Below are 16281 nucleotides of genomic sequence, written 5' to 3'. Positions count from 1 at the left end.
AGACTGAGCTTTTCATTATTAGCGTTCAAATCAGTGTCTTTCCCTGTAGCCCACTTCTTAGTACTGTTTTAAAATGAATTAGAATTGTGTCAGCGTAACTGGCCCTTCGGATGGAAACAGAACCAGTGGTTGCGTTTTTATATACAAAACAAATCTCATGGTTATTAATAGTAATAAGACAGGAAAAGTGAGGTAATGAGAAATAATAAAGAGTGGGAAATGACTAAGGTTAGAAAAGCAAAGGGCAAAGTGTTCTTCCCCTGAAGTCACTTTGGCTAGTAGAAGGGATTGTTTTGAATAAGAATGTACCGGTGCAGTCTTGTAATTAACTACAAATGATTCGAATTTTCCAGAACTTGAAACTTGGCACATCCGTGAGCCACTGCTAGGCAGCCTTACCTAACTCCATTTGGAAATTTTTGGCTTGGGCCAGTCATAGTTTCAAAATATCTCATAGGTTTAGTATAGAAAGACATGTTCCAGAGTGAGGGGTTCATTCCTGATAAGGGCGGATATAAAACAGTTTTATATGCCACTTAACGTACCTCTTCCTTCCAAAACAGATCCAGCAATAAAAAATTAAAAGCTGAATTTATGAAGAGTGAATACAGGATAAAACCCAACAGTTTTATATCTTTAAATGTTAATACATAGAACCCCAGTAGGTTTTGTTTGTTTGCTTGCTTGCTTGGTTTTTTACCTACCTGGGAACTGACCCAGGGCCACACATGCACACACACACACACACACACACACACACACACACACACACACACACGCGCGCGCGCGCGCGCGCGACAAGCACTCTGTCACTGAGCTACAGCTTTCTAACATGACAGGCCTAATAGTAAATAATATTAAATGAACGTCACTTAGTTCTTTAGGCTGTGGCGCGAAACAACGCCCTGTGGTGGAAGCCTGCCGGAATGGACTTATCACCACAGATAAGCTTCCTGCTGCTTCTCCTCCTAGGCCTCCTCCCTCTGCTCAGTGGTCTGTGGGGTTGCTTGTGACTAGTCCCATTGTTCTCCTCTTCATCTGGCTGTGGGGCTTTTCTCTATGCCTGGAACCCTGAGCAGTTGGCGGCAATGGGACCTGGGTTTGTTCAGGACATGTGCACCTATTCCTTATCGTCGTCTTTGTCCCTTGCATTCTCTCCACTGTCGCTGCTCTTGTGGTCACTGTTTCATAGTTATTATTTTAATACGCTATACGGCATACACTCAGACACATAAAACAGTATTAAATTTTATACAGTATAATATTGAGTATCTGTGTGCAAATGACATGTTCTAGGGTAAGAAATGCTTTGAATGAATGTGCTAGGATACTACCCTTTGCTTTATTATTATTAGTTACTTATTATTTATTCAGGTGTTTTAGAAAGTAGTCCAGTGGGGTTTTTTATTTGTTTTTTTTATATCCTTTTACACAAACGGCAATAATTCATTTTGGTGATAAAAGTTACTCAGTATCACTGTTATATCACCAGTTCATTAAAAATATAAACAAGCACAGACCTATCAAGGCAGGAGTTATTCTAAAAGTATTTTCAAAATGACAGTCTTTATAGTAAATTAACAAAGTGACGATCACTTTCCTCAAGGCTTTTGTGGTCTGGTCCAAAGACCTGCAAGCTTTTACTCCATAGTTACAAAGTAGCACAGGATAATCTCTCTAGAGGTGGACAGGTCTCCCAGAAGCAGCAAGGAGCAGACTTTGGGGCTAGGGAACAACCTCCCAGAAGAGGCACTGTCAGGGAGGGTCAGGGCCTACAGCAGGGGGATGACAAGAAGCCAGAATACCGGTAATGTGCTCACTGGGACAAGCCCGCCACCTAATTTCAATCTCCCAGAACCTACAAAAAGGTGGAAGGAGGGACCCAACCCCTGAGCGTTGTCTTCTGACTCCCACTCATGTGCTCAGGCACACACACACTATTTACAGTTAAAAAATAATAGCAAAATTAAAAACCAGAATTAACCCAGGAAAAGGAAGCATGGGCTAAGCATAGAGAAAGGGGAGAAACAGAGTGTCCAGAGGAAGAATTCTGTATCAACAGGAAAGGAGAAGATGTGAGAAGCAGAAATACCCCCTGGCATAATGGCCTATGCCTATAATCCCAGCACTTGGGAGGACTGAGAGTTCTAGGCCCCTTTGAGCTACCCAATGAGAGCCTGTCTCAAAGATTAGGATCACAGGGAGGGAAGGGAGGAGGGAGACAGGGAATTCGAGAAGTAAAGCAGTGGAGGAACGGAACCGATTACACCAGCCCTGTGCCCAGTTCACTATGAGAAGAACTATTCATTCTGTTTGCTAGAATGTCAGTGTATTTTACATCCAAAGAATTTCTGTGTTTTCGAGTAAAATGCTATCCATTAAAGCTAAGCTGAAGGACTTACAGAAAGTGCTTACATATCCATTGTAAAACTTGTTATTTATTCCATGCATACACCTAGCAATTTTATTTAAACAATTATTTTCAAAAGGATCTTTTTTTTTTTGCTTTGCTTGTTTTCTTTTGCAACTTACTATGTAGCCCGGGCTGGCCTTGAACTCCAGAGTACGGGGATTATAAGTATGTCAGCACGAAGCTCTATTAACCATTCATTAATGGTTGGATGATTCTACTTCAAGTGGTGTCAAGCCAACAATGCTGTCTGTAAAGTGAGTTAACCCTCCTTAGGTGTTTCACGCTGCATAGACAAATGTAATATACTGAATCGCCTTTTTAAGCATTTCAAAGGCCTTAAATCAGTGCTTCTCAACCTTCCTAGTTCTGTGACCCTTTAATACAGTTCCTCATGTTGTGGTGACCCCCAACCATAAAATTATTTCATTGCTACTTCACAACTGTAATTCTGCTACTGTTACAAATTGTAATGTAAACATTACATTACAGGATATCTGCCCACGGATTGAGAACCGCTGCCTTAAATGAACTCCCGGAATTACTTCACTACAGAAACCCCTCCCATGACACTGTAAAAGCTTTGGAATGAAATCAGTTCCTTTAAAGAGCCCAAGAGCTTTTGTCATTGAGTTATTCTTATTTTTTTTTCAGAGAAGTATAAGTATGGTAAAATATATTTAAATATATGGAAGACAGAGACAGAAATATAACGGCCCCAATATCCCTTACCCACTTGAGGAGTTATAAACCATAGTCCTGTTTCATCTGTACCTCCACTGCTTGTCTTTCTTGTGCCAATCTGAGACCAAAAACAAACATCATCTTATTTCATCTCTAAACGTTTCAGTCGATATTCTCCCCAAATTAGACCTTGTGTGTTAGTATAAAATATGAACTCAGTCATCAGCATGACATAGGCCTCTAATCCCAAGAAGATTTTGCCGCAGGGAGGTTGCTAGGTCAAGACCACTCCAGCTGCTAAATAGTAAAACTCTGTTTAAAAAAAAAAAAAAAAAGATTTCAATCACATTGCACATGTGTGCTTTAAGTTTGACTAAGAGCTCACAGCTTTCTTTGATAATTCATGTTCATAATTCTCTTTATCATGGAGGTTTGCCCACCACCTCAGTTTTTCTTTATTCCTTGCAATTTATTTGTTGAGGTTATCAGGTTGTTTTCTGATAGTATGGTTAGCCCTGTCTGGGTTTTGCTGACTGTGTCTCTGTAGTGCATTTATGTATTCTCTCCCCGATGCCTCCTGAAGATTGCTAGTTGGATGCAAGGTGACTTGATTGCATTTGGTTTTTCTTTCTTTGTGCTTTATTTTGGGTTTGGGGTAAAACTTCTTTCTTGATTATAGTGTATTCTTTTTTTAAGATTTATCTATCTTTACTTTATGTATATGGGTATTTTGCCTGCACATATGTATGCATACTACATGTATGCCTCTTATCTACTGAGGCCAGAAGAGGGTTTCTGATCCCCTAGAACTGGAGTTACAACTTGTTACAAGCCACCTTGAGCATGTGAAAAACAAAGGCGGTTCCTTTCTATACAACCTTCCTTGCACTCTTTCAACTCACGGCCTCTTTTATCATTAATCACTGTTACATGCGTATATTTATGTACATTTTCATTTTAAAGTGAGCAAGAGCGTCTACTTTATTCTCACATTTTTTTCTTTCCTGTTTCCAGAAATCCTACAAATGAAGAAAATCAAGATGGTGTCATGCACTCTGATGGTAAGGGGTAACTTTTATTTCTAAAAAAATCTGAGCTGCATGTTTGAATTAGTCAAATGCCATGGCATCATGAATGGCATTACCATCACTGGACTATATAGCATCCCTTCCTTGTGTTAGTTATTTCCTGGAATTCTCACAATTCATTACCTTCTTTCTCTCACCATAAGCAAACATCCTAAAATACTTAATGTGCGTTTGCATATATTCTTCTCATGTGATTGTATGTATGTATATGTGTAATTTATTTTAAAAGTGTGTTACAGGGTTTTCTTTTTGAGGACACTCAGAGTAAGGTTTTCCCCAGCTTCCATCCTCATTACTGGGTACACACGTAGTCTGTTATCACTAAATACTGAAGGGGAACCCGGCACAGAGCGGGCTTCCTCCTAGACCCCGGATTAGGCACAAACGACAGGCAAACACCTGTTTTCATAGAGAGATCTTTATTAAGAGGGAAGAAAAGTTTAAGTGTCTGCTTTCTGACTCAGGCAGAACACAGCAGCAAATGACCTTGCAGGTGTGATTTTTAAGAGGAGAAAAAGGGAAGGTCTAGGTTAGAATGGGCCAGAGTGTGGTGATAAAGGTATTGATCCTAGAGGGACAAAGGACTGCCTCTGGATAGAGAGGAGACAGATGTGGCACATAGGCAAATGGTGGTTTATAAAGGTAAAGGGGAAACCATGTGTTAGAATGAAGTGTTTAATCTTAATTGGGCATGTTAATTAGGTGAACCAAAGGGGGCTCTGATAGCTGGCCTTTGGTAGTCATCCTCAGGAGGAAGTGGCCAAATAAGGAAACACACTTTGGAGGCTAGCTTTAGGAATGTAGTCTAACGGTTTTTAGCAAGTCAGAGGGAATCGGGGAGAAGGGCAAGACCTGCCAAAGCCATGCTGGCCACACTCAAGCTGGCCAGAGTTCCTTCCAGAACTACACAGTATACTGTGAATGCACCCACATTTTATTCACTGGGATTATAAGAAATACTACAGGGCTCCTCTGTATGTTCATCCCATGCGGACTTCAGAGAGGCTTTTTCTAAGAGAAATAACCGTGGAATGGCTGGTTATGAGCTACAAGGTATTTACTTTGCTGAGTAGGACTGGAATGTTCTTCAGAATTGATGCCCTGTCTACAGTCTCAACAACAGGGCATGAATGTGGCAACATGCCCACCTTTTACTGGCAGATAGCATCATTGAGCTTTCTAATCTTTTCCTAATCTCAGGGTATAATGTTAGCTCTCACTTTAATTTTTATACTTTTTATTTTTATTGAACTTCTGCTGTGATATTGCCATACAATTATATAGTGCATTCTGATCACACTCACCCTCCTATCCTTTCTTATCCCACGCCCACCCTCATCAACACCATTTCCTCAGGATGAGTCCCCCTTCCATTTCATGTTTTTTGTTTTGTTTTGTAACCCACTGAACTTAGCAAGCGCCATCTAAGTGAGTATGAGTGTGGACCTGTCTACTGGAGTACAGTCCACTCACCACTAGCTTCATCCCCGAAGACAACGCCTCCCCTCCCCTGGCTGATTCATATTGGTTTTCATTTCATAATTCCCTTTTCCACTCTGGAGTTTGAGAGCTGACTTTGCTTATGAGATATTGTGACCTTGTCTCCTGTCAGCTGTCTTCTCTCCATTGACCATTCTGTTCCCATGGGGCTGTGTCTTCTCCTGGCTGGCTCGCAGGTGTTCCTTTACATCCCAGATATTCATCATGTCAACCTCGAACTTCTTCCATCCTCTCTGTCGTCTGTTGACTTCCTCCATGCTGCCCTTCCTCCAGCACAAATATATTTTGATATTAGCAAATTCATTCATTTTTGCCTTAGAAATTATTCTTTTTAACTTTTTAAAGAAGTCTTAGTTCCTAGGAAATAAAACAGCTCCTCATTATTTCCCTACTCACTTCATCCCTTGTGTTTAGGTCTTTGAGAACTTGGCAGGAAACTAGAATTGCTGCCTCATATACATATATATCTCCCTACCAAACTCAAAATAATCCATCTTCTTCCCATTATTTTATATTAAACCCCTATAGTATATCAGCTATACATGAACATGGGTATATGTGTGCATATATTATATGGCCATGTATAAATTTTTCTTAGTCCCTGTCTTAGTTAGGGTTGTTATTGCCGTGATGAAACACCATGACCTTTTGAAAAAGCTTGGGGAGGAAAGGGTTTATTCAGTTATGCTTCCACAACACAGTTCATTATCAAAGGAAGTCAAGACAGGAACTCAAGCAGGGCAAAAACCTGGAGGCAGGAGCTGATGCAGAGGCCATGGGGGGGGGGGGGGCGCTGCTGTTTACTGGCTTGCTCATCAAAGCTTGTTCAGCCTGCTTTCTTATAGAACCAGTGACTATCAGTCCCATGATGGCACTATCCACAGTGAGTTTGGCCCTCTCCCATCAATTACCAATTAAGAAAATGCCCTACAGGCTTGCCTACAGCCTGACCTTATGGAGGCATTTTTCTAACTGAGGTTCCCTCCTCTCCAATGACTCTAGCTTTGTATCAAATTGACAATAAACTATCCAGCACAGCCCCTGAGCTCTCTTTTCAATTCTCTTGTCCCATCTATATGTTTTATTATGATTGTGCTTTATATCATTTTCTCATTAGTTATAATGTTAGATTATGTCTTGATATCTGGTAGAGTGTATATTACACTAAACTCGAGTCGTCTTTTTTTAATTTAATCACCTTGACTTGTTTGATACATGAAAGCAAATCCTTGAGAAAGAATGAGTCAAAGTGTGGACTGTGTGATTTTTTTCCCTGTTGTACATTTCACACAAGTACATGTGTCAAATGCACCATGTCTTACATAAAGCAATAAAAAAATAGCATTTGCTTTGACTTTTGCATTATCTTATGAAAATTAACAAAATAATTTTATAATTAAATTACAAGTGTTAAAAATACCAGGTATCTAAGACACGTGTTTTGTGATTTAGAGGATAAGTTCTGTTATACTTTGAACTGATATGAGTATTACTTCATCCAATGATCATATGTTGAAGTACTTCTTAATTACAGTGTATTTTTTTTTAATCCTGTAGGTCCTGGAAATCTAGAAGAGGTCAGATATTTTTATTTCTCTTTTTCTATTGTAAAAATTGGAATATTTAACAATTATTATGACTCACTTTCTATTGTTATAAACAGACAAATAAAAAGTTTTATAAGTATCCATGATATTTTTTCCATTTCTAATCTTACTTAATTGAAATGCTTGAAACATTATATGCCAGTCAGTATGATGACTCATGGTAGTGTAATGATGAACTTATGTCTGGCTGCACAGCTAATGACTGAGTAAGACAGAGAATGACATCTCCTTTTCTTTTTCTTATGTATCTCACAATTTGAAAAAGGGAGAGCAAGAGAGAGAGAAGAGAAAGAAAGAGAGAGAGAAAGAAAGAAAGAAGGAAAGAAAGAAAGAAAGAAAGAAAGAAAGAAAGAAAGAGAAAATTTCAAATAAGCCAATTTAGGCTCAAATTATATAAACTCACAAAAAATTATTTTAAAAAATAAGTTGTCAATGAAATACATTGAAATAAATGTATGATCTTTTGGAATAATCCTAGTTAATAATTATCTGTTTTTCTTGATAGGAACAAGAGAGTGAAGGAGAAACATACGAAGACATGTATGCATTGCATTTGTTACCATAAGAATTTTCTTGTAAGATGAATACAATGTTTTGTAAGAGGGATCATGGGTGTGCAAAAGCACTAGGAAGAAAAGACTTTATTTACACAATGGTTGGCCTGTAATGACATCCCTTATTTCACTACAAAGGACTAAAACTGGCTTACTTCTCTGAGGACTCTACATACGACCCTGGTGACAAACTGCCATGGGAGATCTGCAAGCTACTTGAAAGACAGACAGAGACTAGATTCCAGAATCTGTATTTCTCCCTCTCAGAGTCCTGAGGAAATGAATTCACTGTGTTTTGTACCCTTCTTCACTCAGACACAGCGGTGCCGTGGGCTGTGGCTAGCACCCAGATGCCCACATTCTAGTTGCTGAATAGATATGAAAAGTGACTCCATGACTCCACAATAGAGTTCAAAATAGACGGAGAAATTTCTTGGAAACTGTGAGAAAATAGGAGTAATCTTACTCAACCAAATGCTGAGCTCAGGTGTCTTAATTTTCTCTACCCAATTATTCAACCAGTTCTAACTAATCTCTACATCAAAATTAATATGTGTGCCTGTGAGCATGTGCTCATGCATGCCCATGGAAGTGAGAGGGAGAGATGCCAAGAGGTCATGAGGATGGGGGAGGGGCTTCCTGAACAGTGCCTTCTTCTCTGTGGTGGTGGCATTGCCAGGGGAAGGGGACGGGGCTGCCATAGAAGGTATCTGTAGCTGTGGGCCTCCTTCTGGCTGTACAAAGTCTCGCACATTCCGAATGTTCACATCTTTAGCTTCTCACCTCCATCTCCTCTTCAGAGACCTTCTTCTGTAGTGGGCAGACACTGCTCTGCATAGTGGTTCTTGACCTACAGGCACCTGCACGTTGTAGCCACAACTTAACAATTTCTATTCACAGAGAATCGTCCAAAGAACGGGACAAGAAACGGGAAAAGGAGGAAAAGAAGAGGTTAGAGCTAGAACGAAAGGAACAGAAAGAAAAAGAAAAGAAAGAACAAGAATTAAGGAAGAAATTTAAGGTAAGAGCTCGCTTGCTGAAGAAGAGAGTGGTAGCATCATTTTGAATCTTCTTTTTTATAAACATTACAAGAAAATGTACGAAGTTGAAAAGTACTTTTTATCATTGTTTTGAAACAATACTTTTTTGTTCAATACACCACCTTATCATTTACCATAAAAAAAATGAAACAGGATAAAAATAATCCAAATAAAATTTAATTAGCTTATAATTGGTGGGTATCCAGGGATTTTTCATTGATCGAGGAAATGAATACATCACTACTGTGTGCCTTACATCTGGAACCACACACATAGATGTCCCGGTGACATATCACACAGTGACGCCATGAACACAGTGTTCCTGAATGAACCACAACTCCTTTGAGCTACGAGAGATCCTGGTATCTGCATCTGAACTATATGTTTGCCTTTAAGGCCCATGCTTACTGATTTCTAAGACCTGCTGTCTCTCCTCTCTCTTGAAATACCTCGATTTCCAACCTTTATCTTCCCTACTGATTTCTGGTAATTTAATCACCTCTATTGCTACCACCGCTGCATTACACGTACAGGTTGAATTTCTCAGCTATCCCATATTTGATGACATAACCCATCTGGTATGTTCTGGTGCCTCAGGAGTATTTGGAGTGATGGTCCGAGTTACAAAACCATTCTTCGCTTTTAAAGGAATACATACTGTTTTATTTAAATATTTATTTCTCTAGAGAATTCAATACATGGAATTACAAAATATGACTCATGTATAACTTCCCAGTACATCTGTTATGTTAAAACAAAAGTTCAACAGGGTGATGCAGGAAAAACATCCAACTTGGAGTCATTTGGATAGATGTGGATTCCAATCCCAGCTGGGCATACAAGTTCTGTGCTCTTGGACTTACTGCTTATCTCCTCTGAGATTCAGAGTCTTAGTCTTTAGAGTGAAAATAAGTGGCACTTTTCTATAGTTTGTTATGGGATTGAATGAAATACTATATAAGAACCAGGGTATCTACTATGAGTTTTCACAAATTTTAGGGAAAAAAAGCTTTTCATGTACAAGTAAAGTTATGATTGCAATGTGAAAACTAAAACATTTTACTCATGCAGAATTCATGACTGCCAAGATGTATATTCTTCAAGTAAAAATTAATTTAATGCATGAAAATATGTATGGTGCACTTTTCACCAGAGATTGTTCATAGTTTTCAAGGATTTGAGATTAGTTTGAAAAAATAACTAAGCCGGGTGGTGGTGGCGCACGCCTTTAATCCCAGCACTCGGGAGGCAGAGCCAGGCGGATCTCTGTGAGTTCAAGGCCAGCCTGGGCTACCAAGTGAGTCCCAGGAAAGGCGCAAAGCTACACAGAGAAACCCTGTCTCGAAAAAAACCAAAAAAAAAAGAAAAAATAACTAATATATTTTTCACACATTCATTCAAATAATATTGTTAATAACTAAAACAATGTATAAATCATATCAATAGGTAGAAATGTTTGTCAAGTCTGAGACCTTACAAGCTACACTCCACCCAGGTGTTAATAGACACTGGGGCTTATAAAATGTGAGACTCCATCAGAATCAGAGCATCTCATAATTCAACTTGGATTTTCCTTTCTCTTTTTTGCTGACATATTGATGTTTATTAAATACTAAAACAGATTTCACATTACTAAGAAATTCTGCTCTAAAACCAATATGATGATATGCATTTCACTGATATAGTAAGAAACTGCCAGCAAGTAACCAGTTTACCTTCTGAACACTGCATGGATTCAAGTCCAGTGCAGCTGCAGAAGATTTGTAATTCAAATATCCAGATTATAGGTTGTTCACAGAGGCCAACTACAATAAATCCAGCTCAGCCCATAAACTTTCTACTTGAGTCTGCTTTTACAAATAAATCCCAGAATTAATGAAGCAGTTGGCTATCAACCTAAGCTTTAAAAAATATTTTTGATGGTACACAATTAACATATCACACAATTCAAGACAACATAGACTCAATAAAGCAGTTTCTTCCCAAAAAAAATCACAATCCATATTTATTTATCAAAAGATGAAAGACACCCTATTGAAGACCTCGGTTTAGAAATAGAAATTTCAGATCTAAGGACTCATGCCTTAAGATATATTACCCTCCTATTAATAAGTCACCATGTTATCCAGAATTTTAGCTATGAAAACTTGCCTGGTATTTATTTACTATTTTTGAAACTGTATCTAAAATGCTATCTTATTTGTAGCAGGTAGTATTTACTACAGGTTTATATTCAACAAGTGGAAGGAAGGAAGGAAGGAAGGGAGGGAGGAGGGCAAGCTAGTATACATAAGTACATACATGGTGCCTTTCATTATACGTTTTGTCAGGGTGCTTATGCTCATCAGATCCCTGCCACTCTCTCATGAACCACAAGCACATGCTCTCCTGTTCTTTGTTGGCCTTACTGCACCTCTGTGACTTTCCCTCAACTCTTTCAATAAGAGCATTCACCCAGGATGATGGCTGTGGGATTATCGTCTTTCAAAATTACATTCCTCGGTGGTTTTCTCTTATACTCTTCCCTCCTCTTGTAGCTAACAGGCCCCATTCAGGTCATCCATCGTGCGAAAGCTTGCTGTGATGTCAAAGGAGGAAAGAACGAACTGAGCTTCAAGCAAGGGGAAGACATTGAAATAGTCCGCATCACAGACAACCCAGAAGGAAAATGGCTGGGCAGAACTGCAAGGGGGTCATGTGAGTGCACCTTTTCCAGTGCCTTCAAGGCTTCAAGGCCTTGTCTTTTTCTTATTCTCTCTCTCTCTCTCTCTCTCTCTCTCTCTCTCTCTCTCTGTGTGTGTGTGTGTGTGTGTGTGTTATTGTTTCTGTGTTTGTTTTTTGTCTAGTTCTTTGAGAATATCATATAACATGTTTTTATTATATTCTCCTTCCCTCCCCCAACTCTTCCCAGATTCAACCCTTCTTTCCTTTTCAACCAACTTTGTATTATTTCATTTTTTTCTTTTTCCCATCAATACCAGTTTATGCTACCCAAATATTCTTGGGTGTGTGGTCTTTCACTGGAGTCTGCCCTATACCGGGGGCTATACTCTTAGAGCACACTGACTCTTCCTTTTCCAACAACCACCAATGACCAGTCACTTCTTGGTTAAGGGGTGGAACTTCCTGCCCAACTCCCCTCTCATGCTGGGATTTGACCTGGCAGGGTCTTGACATGTCTTGTGAATAATGTCACAACTACTGTGAGTTTGTGTGTACAGCTGCCCTGCTGTGTTCCGAGGACGGTTTCCTTGTAATCATCCACCACTTTTTGCTCTTACACTCTTTCTGTCCCTCTTCTGGAATATCCCTGAGCCTATGGTGGAAGGGATGTCATACATACCTTCCATTTAAGACTGGGCATTCTCTAGTCTCTTAGTCTCTGCATTTTTGCCAGTTGTGGGTCTGTCTGTTCATTAGCATCTGCAAACAGAAGCTTCTGATGAGAGTTGCAAGAAGCCTTAATTTATGGGTGTAATTATAAGTCATTAGGGGTTAGTTTAATACTACATCCATTTATCAGAATAATAGTAGTACATTTTCTCCTAGAGTCTATGACCTGCCTAGTCATATGTTCCTTTTGAATTCACATTAGATCCTTCCAGACCTACGTGCCTCATGTTAGGAATACACTATTGAGTAAGTAGAGAGAGAAAAAAAAAAACTAAAATGGCAAATGTAGTTCTTTTTTAGTGAAGAACAATGCAATGTAAAATTTTACAGAGGTCATTATGTTCTCCATTTCTGTTAGAAGAAATGTGTCATGTGAATCACTTTAGAATCTTCAAATTGATTCTTGACTCACTTAAAAGTACCACAGAGTTAAGTCTCTGCAAAGTACATAAAACCTCAGGCTACACAGAAGGTCTGTAAGTCAAGATTACAAGCAAAGATAGCTTTTTAATATTTAATAAAGTGCCTTTGGGTTTTTTGCTTTTGTTTTAGTTTTGTTTTTGGGGGTTTTTTTGTTTTTGTTTTTTGTTTTTTGGTTTTGTTTGGTTTTTTGTTTTGTTTTTTTTTTGTGTGTGTGTGTGTGTACATGCATGCATGCATAGCCTGGGAACCAAACCCAGAGTTTTGGACATGCTAGGCTCCATTTCCAGCCCTAAAGAGAAATATCTAAGAGCAAATGAACAATTGCTTAATTTAAATTATAACTTAACTTTAAACTGTAACTCTGAAGTGTTTAAGCTCCATTTACCTGGACTTCTCTTCCCTTTTGGTAGATGGTTACATTAAAACCACTGCTGTCGAGATTGACTATGATTCTCTGAAACGGAAGAAGAACACTCTCAGTGCTGTTCCATTGAGACTTGTTGAAGATGACCAAGAAGTTTATGACGATGTGGCTGAGCAGGATGCCCCTAACAGGTGTGTGACACACAAACTGTAAGCAGATCACCGTCCCCTTGCCAGACAGCATGTATTTCAAGAGTCCACAATTTTACCTTTCATATCACTAATGGTCTCAATCACTAAACTAAATCACCCATGTATGACAACACTAGTTTGAGGGGAAGGTCATGTGTAACTCCATTGTCTTTAATTTACTTGTTGGCCACACACATCGTGTTACTTGAACTGTAATGGGCTGTATAATTGTGTTAAACGTGTTATCTACTACAAAACACTTTTATAATAATATTTATTATGATTTGATCTTAGGGACATGCCTAAACTAGTATGATTTGGGAAACTGTGAGGTAGAAGATGTAAAGTATAGTCCCCTCCTTTTTCTACCCTTAAATCTATGAGTCTACATGCCTCTCCTGTCATTGCTTGAAAATATAACAAGAAAAGAATGACTCCCACTCCATCTCCAGGATACTCCTTAAAAGTCAAATTTCAATCCCTTATTATCCTTAGATATTGACTAAAGGTCCACTTTCCAGTGCCTATTTACTCCACTACATTAAAGTGGCATTTCCTCCGAGAAAAATAAGCACACTTTTGTGGAGCAGAGAAAACAAAACAAAACATCTTGTTTGGAGAAGAAAACCGAGACCATCTTCTCCCACATGCCTAATTATTAGTTTCTCGTGGCTAAACTGAAATACTTGAGATCTTTGACTTAGAAAGAGAAGTCTATGTGACTCATGTTCTGTAAGTTCTAGCCTGAGATTAAGCCAAGTGCATATCCGTCATACAAATATAAATAAATTCACGCAATAGATGAAATGAGTAAATGGTAGCTCTGCTCCCAGCATATGACATTCCTGAGGCATTAGATATGAGCATCTCCAAGAGGAAACATATTCACCAGGAATCTCAGCCATCCAGAATGCAATTAATTCTAAGTATTGCCTCATGCATGGAAGTGGCAGAGAAAACAGAAAATGAAGGAATAGAAATAGAAAATAGAAATGAGGATGAGGGTGTGTCAACTTCTTCACAAGTCAAGTTCTAGAGCATGATATATCATGCATGCCTTTATGCAAAGTTCCATTGACAACAGTATGCTTTTATTTCTAAGTTCACCGAAGATAGGCATCAGACTAATTCCTCCCACTGGCTTGTAAAAGGAATGTTAAAACTGGGTACCAGTATTATAGAGTTGTCCTCTATGTTGATAACATCGAACTTACTCCTGTTGCTGGCACTTTACCCAAAGGCCAAAATGAGGTTGGGGTGTAGCTAGGTTCAAAAGGAGTTAAACGCTTGGAGTTCTGGATTCTTTCCTGCAAGATGGCAGAATTAAACAAATAGACAATGTCTAAGTTTTTCCAGTGCCCATGCTTGGCTCTCACAGGACTCAAACAGGGAGATACAGGGAGGAACACACAACCATAAAAGCTAAAACAGAAAAAGTTCTGACTGTTAGGAAAATAAGTAAACAAACAAACAAAAAGGCAACCTGGGTTTAGAGAGGTGGGGGTCACACCTTATAAAAGTCTCATCAAGGTGGCAACTTAGGGCTGGAGAGATGGCTCAGCGGTTAAGAGCACTGGCTGCTCTTCCAGAGGTCCTGAGTTCAAATCCCAGCAACCACATGGTGGCTCACAACCATCTGTAATGAGATCTGGTGCCCTCTTCTGGCCTGCAGACAGACATGCAGGCAGAACACTGTACACATAATAAATAATAAAGCTTTAAAAAAAAAAGGTGGCAACTTAAAAGTTTTTTCTTGAAACAAAATGTAATGATATCAGATTAAAAGTTAGAGACTGTAGGTCTAAGATGCTGCAGAGAGTTGAATTGAATGCAGTCATAATTGTCCTAATTGGCTCCTAAAATAACAGAGTACGTTTTAAAGCAATTTTAAATATAATCTATAATTACTGAAAATTGCCTCATGGGAAGTTTATTAAAAGCAAGCAGCATAATTGTTGTGAACTAGGGTACTGTAACTCATTGGTTCTTGCTGGTTGTGCATTGGCTATAATGTGTTGCCTTGTCACGATGTATCTACTACATTGAACATTCTTCTTGCTCTTCATATATTTCATCCTAGTTTTAAATAGAATGCTAACTTTTATAGTCCTCTCAGTATTTGAATTCATCTTCTTGAAAACTAAATAACTCATCCATTCATTGTTTCTGCTTTGTTCTTAGCCACGGTCAGAGCGGAAGTGGAGGTGAGGCAACGGCTTTCTATGCTTGCAGTCTTGAAAATAATTGAGTATGTTAATGGCAAAAGACTAGTTGGCTAACAGTAAGAGGGATTTTTTTATATATTTCTATATGTTGAGGATTTTAAATATAATTTTACTGGTCTATAGCCATTGTACTTGGTACTGATTTCTATAAGAACATTTTTATACAAGTACATAAGCACTTTATCATATCCCCCCAACCTTCACCTTTTCACCCCTTCCTCTTCCTGCCCATTAGTCACTTTTGTTCCCCTAGACAGTTTCTCTTCTGCTTTCTTGTCATACATACACATACGATCTTACGTATCTGTATAAAACCTAGGAACCGGAAATGAATGAATTAGTGGGATTTGAACGTGGAAAAGGGATTGACTAGGAATCTATGACCCAGATTCTCGCCCTGGTCACCAAGTGACTGTGAGGCAGTCACTTCTGTCTTCAAGGTTGCCATGGACCCTAGCGTGACTCCACTCTTAGTGTGCCTGGGATAGTCTTGGCTTCTGCAGACCGTCTGAACACAGTTAGGAATAAACACCCTCCTTTACTTCCAGAATTGTCCCTGTCTAGATGGCAAACTATATGGCTGCCTTGATGATGCCTCCTGAAGACCCGGGCAGCAAAACCAAGAGCTCAAATTCTCACCCTGAAAGTTATATTTCCAGGTCATGTTCCTGCACATAGAAGCTAGTCTACAAATACTTGTTAAGTAAATATTTGTCAGATAGCAAAGTCCGTAAGAGCAAAACATAACCAATGAAGCAAGAAAGGGTTGTAGTCTAATATATATGGATTGGCACGGGACCTT

At 39.0% G+C, this 16281-nt stretch overlaps 1 protein-coding gene across 2 annotated transcripts in view; it reads left to right on the top strand.

Annotated features, from left to right (window-relative positions):
- Positions 1 to 16281, top strand: part of Fyb1 (FYN binding protein 1) — a 140969-nt gene that overhangs the window by 102658 nt on the left and 22030 nt on the right. For both annotated transcript variants that reach the window (XM_052743201.1, XM_052743202.1), the window contains exons 4-10: positions 4109 to 4155; positions 7240 to 7259; positions 7795 to 7829; positions 8744 to 8864; positions 11421 to 11580; positions 13110 to 13254; positions 15436 to 15458. In XM_052743201.1, the coding sequence (XP_052599161.1) occupies positions 4109 to 4155; positions 7240 to 7259; positions 7795 to 7829; positions 8744 to 8864; positions 11421 to 11580; positions 13110 to 13254; positions 15436 to 15458 (551 nt within the window). The remainder of the gene's footprint in view (positions 1 to 4108; positions 4156 to 7239; positions 7260 to 7794; positions 7830 to 8743; positions 8865 to 11420; positions 11581 to 13109; positions 13255 to 15435; positions 15459 to 16281) is intronic.

The sequence above is a fragment of the Peromyscus californicus genome, unplaced genomic scaffold (genome assembly GCF_007827085.1).
Source record: "Peromyscus californicus insignis strain IS unplaced genomic scaffold, ASM782708v3 Scaffold_18__1_contigs__length_77618521, whole genome shotgun sequence".
In the NCBI taxonomy this organism is placed as follows: Eukaryota; Metazoa; Chordata; class Mammalia; order Rodentia; family Cricetidae; genus Peromyscus; species Peromyscus californicus.
Note: the sequence above shows the minus strand (reverse complement) of the source record. Positions and strands in the feature narration are given on the sequence as shown.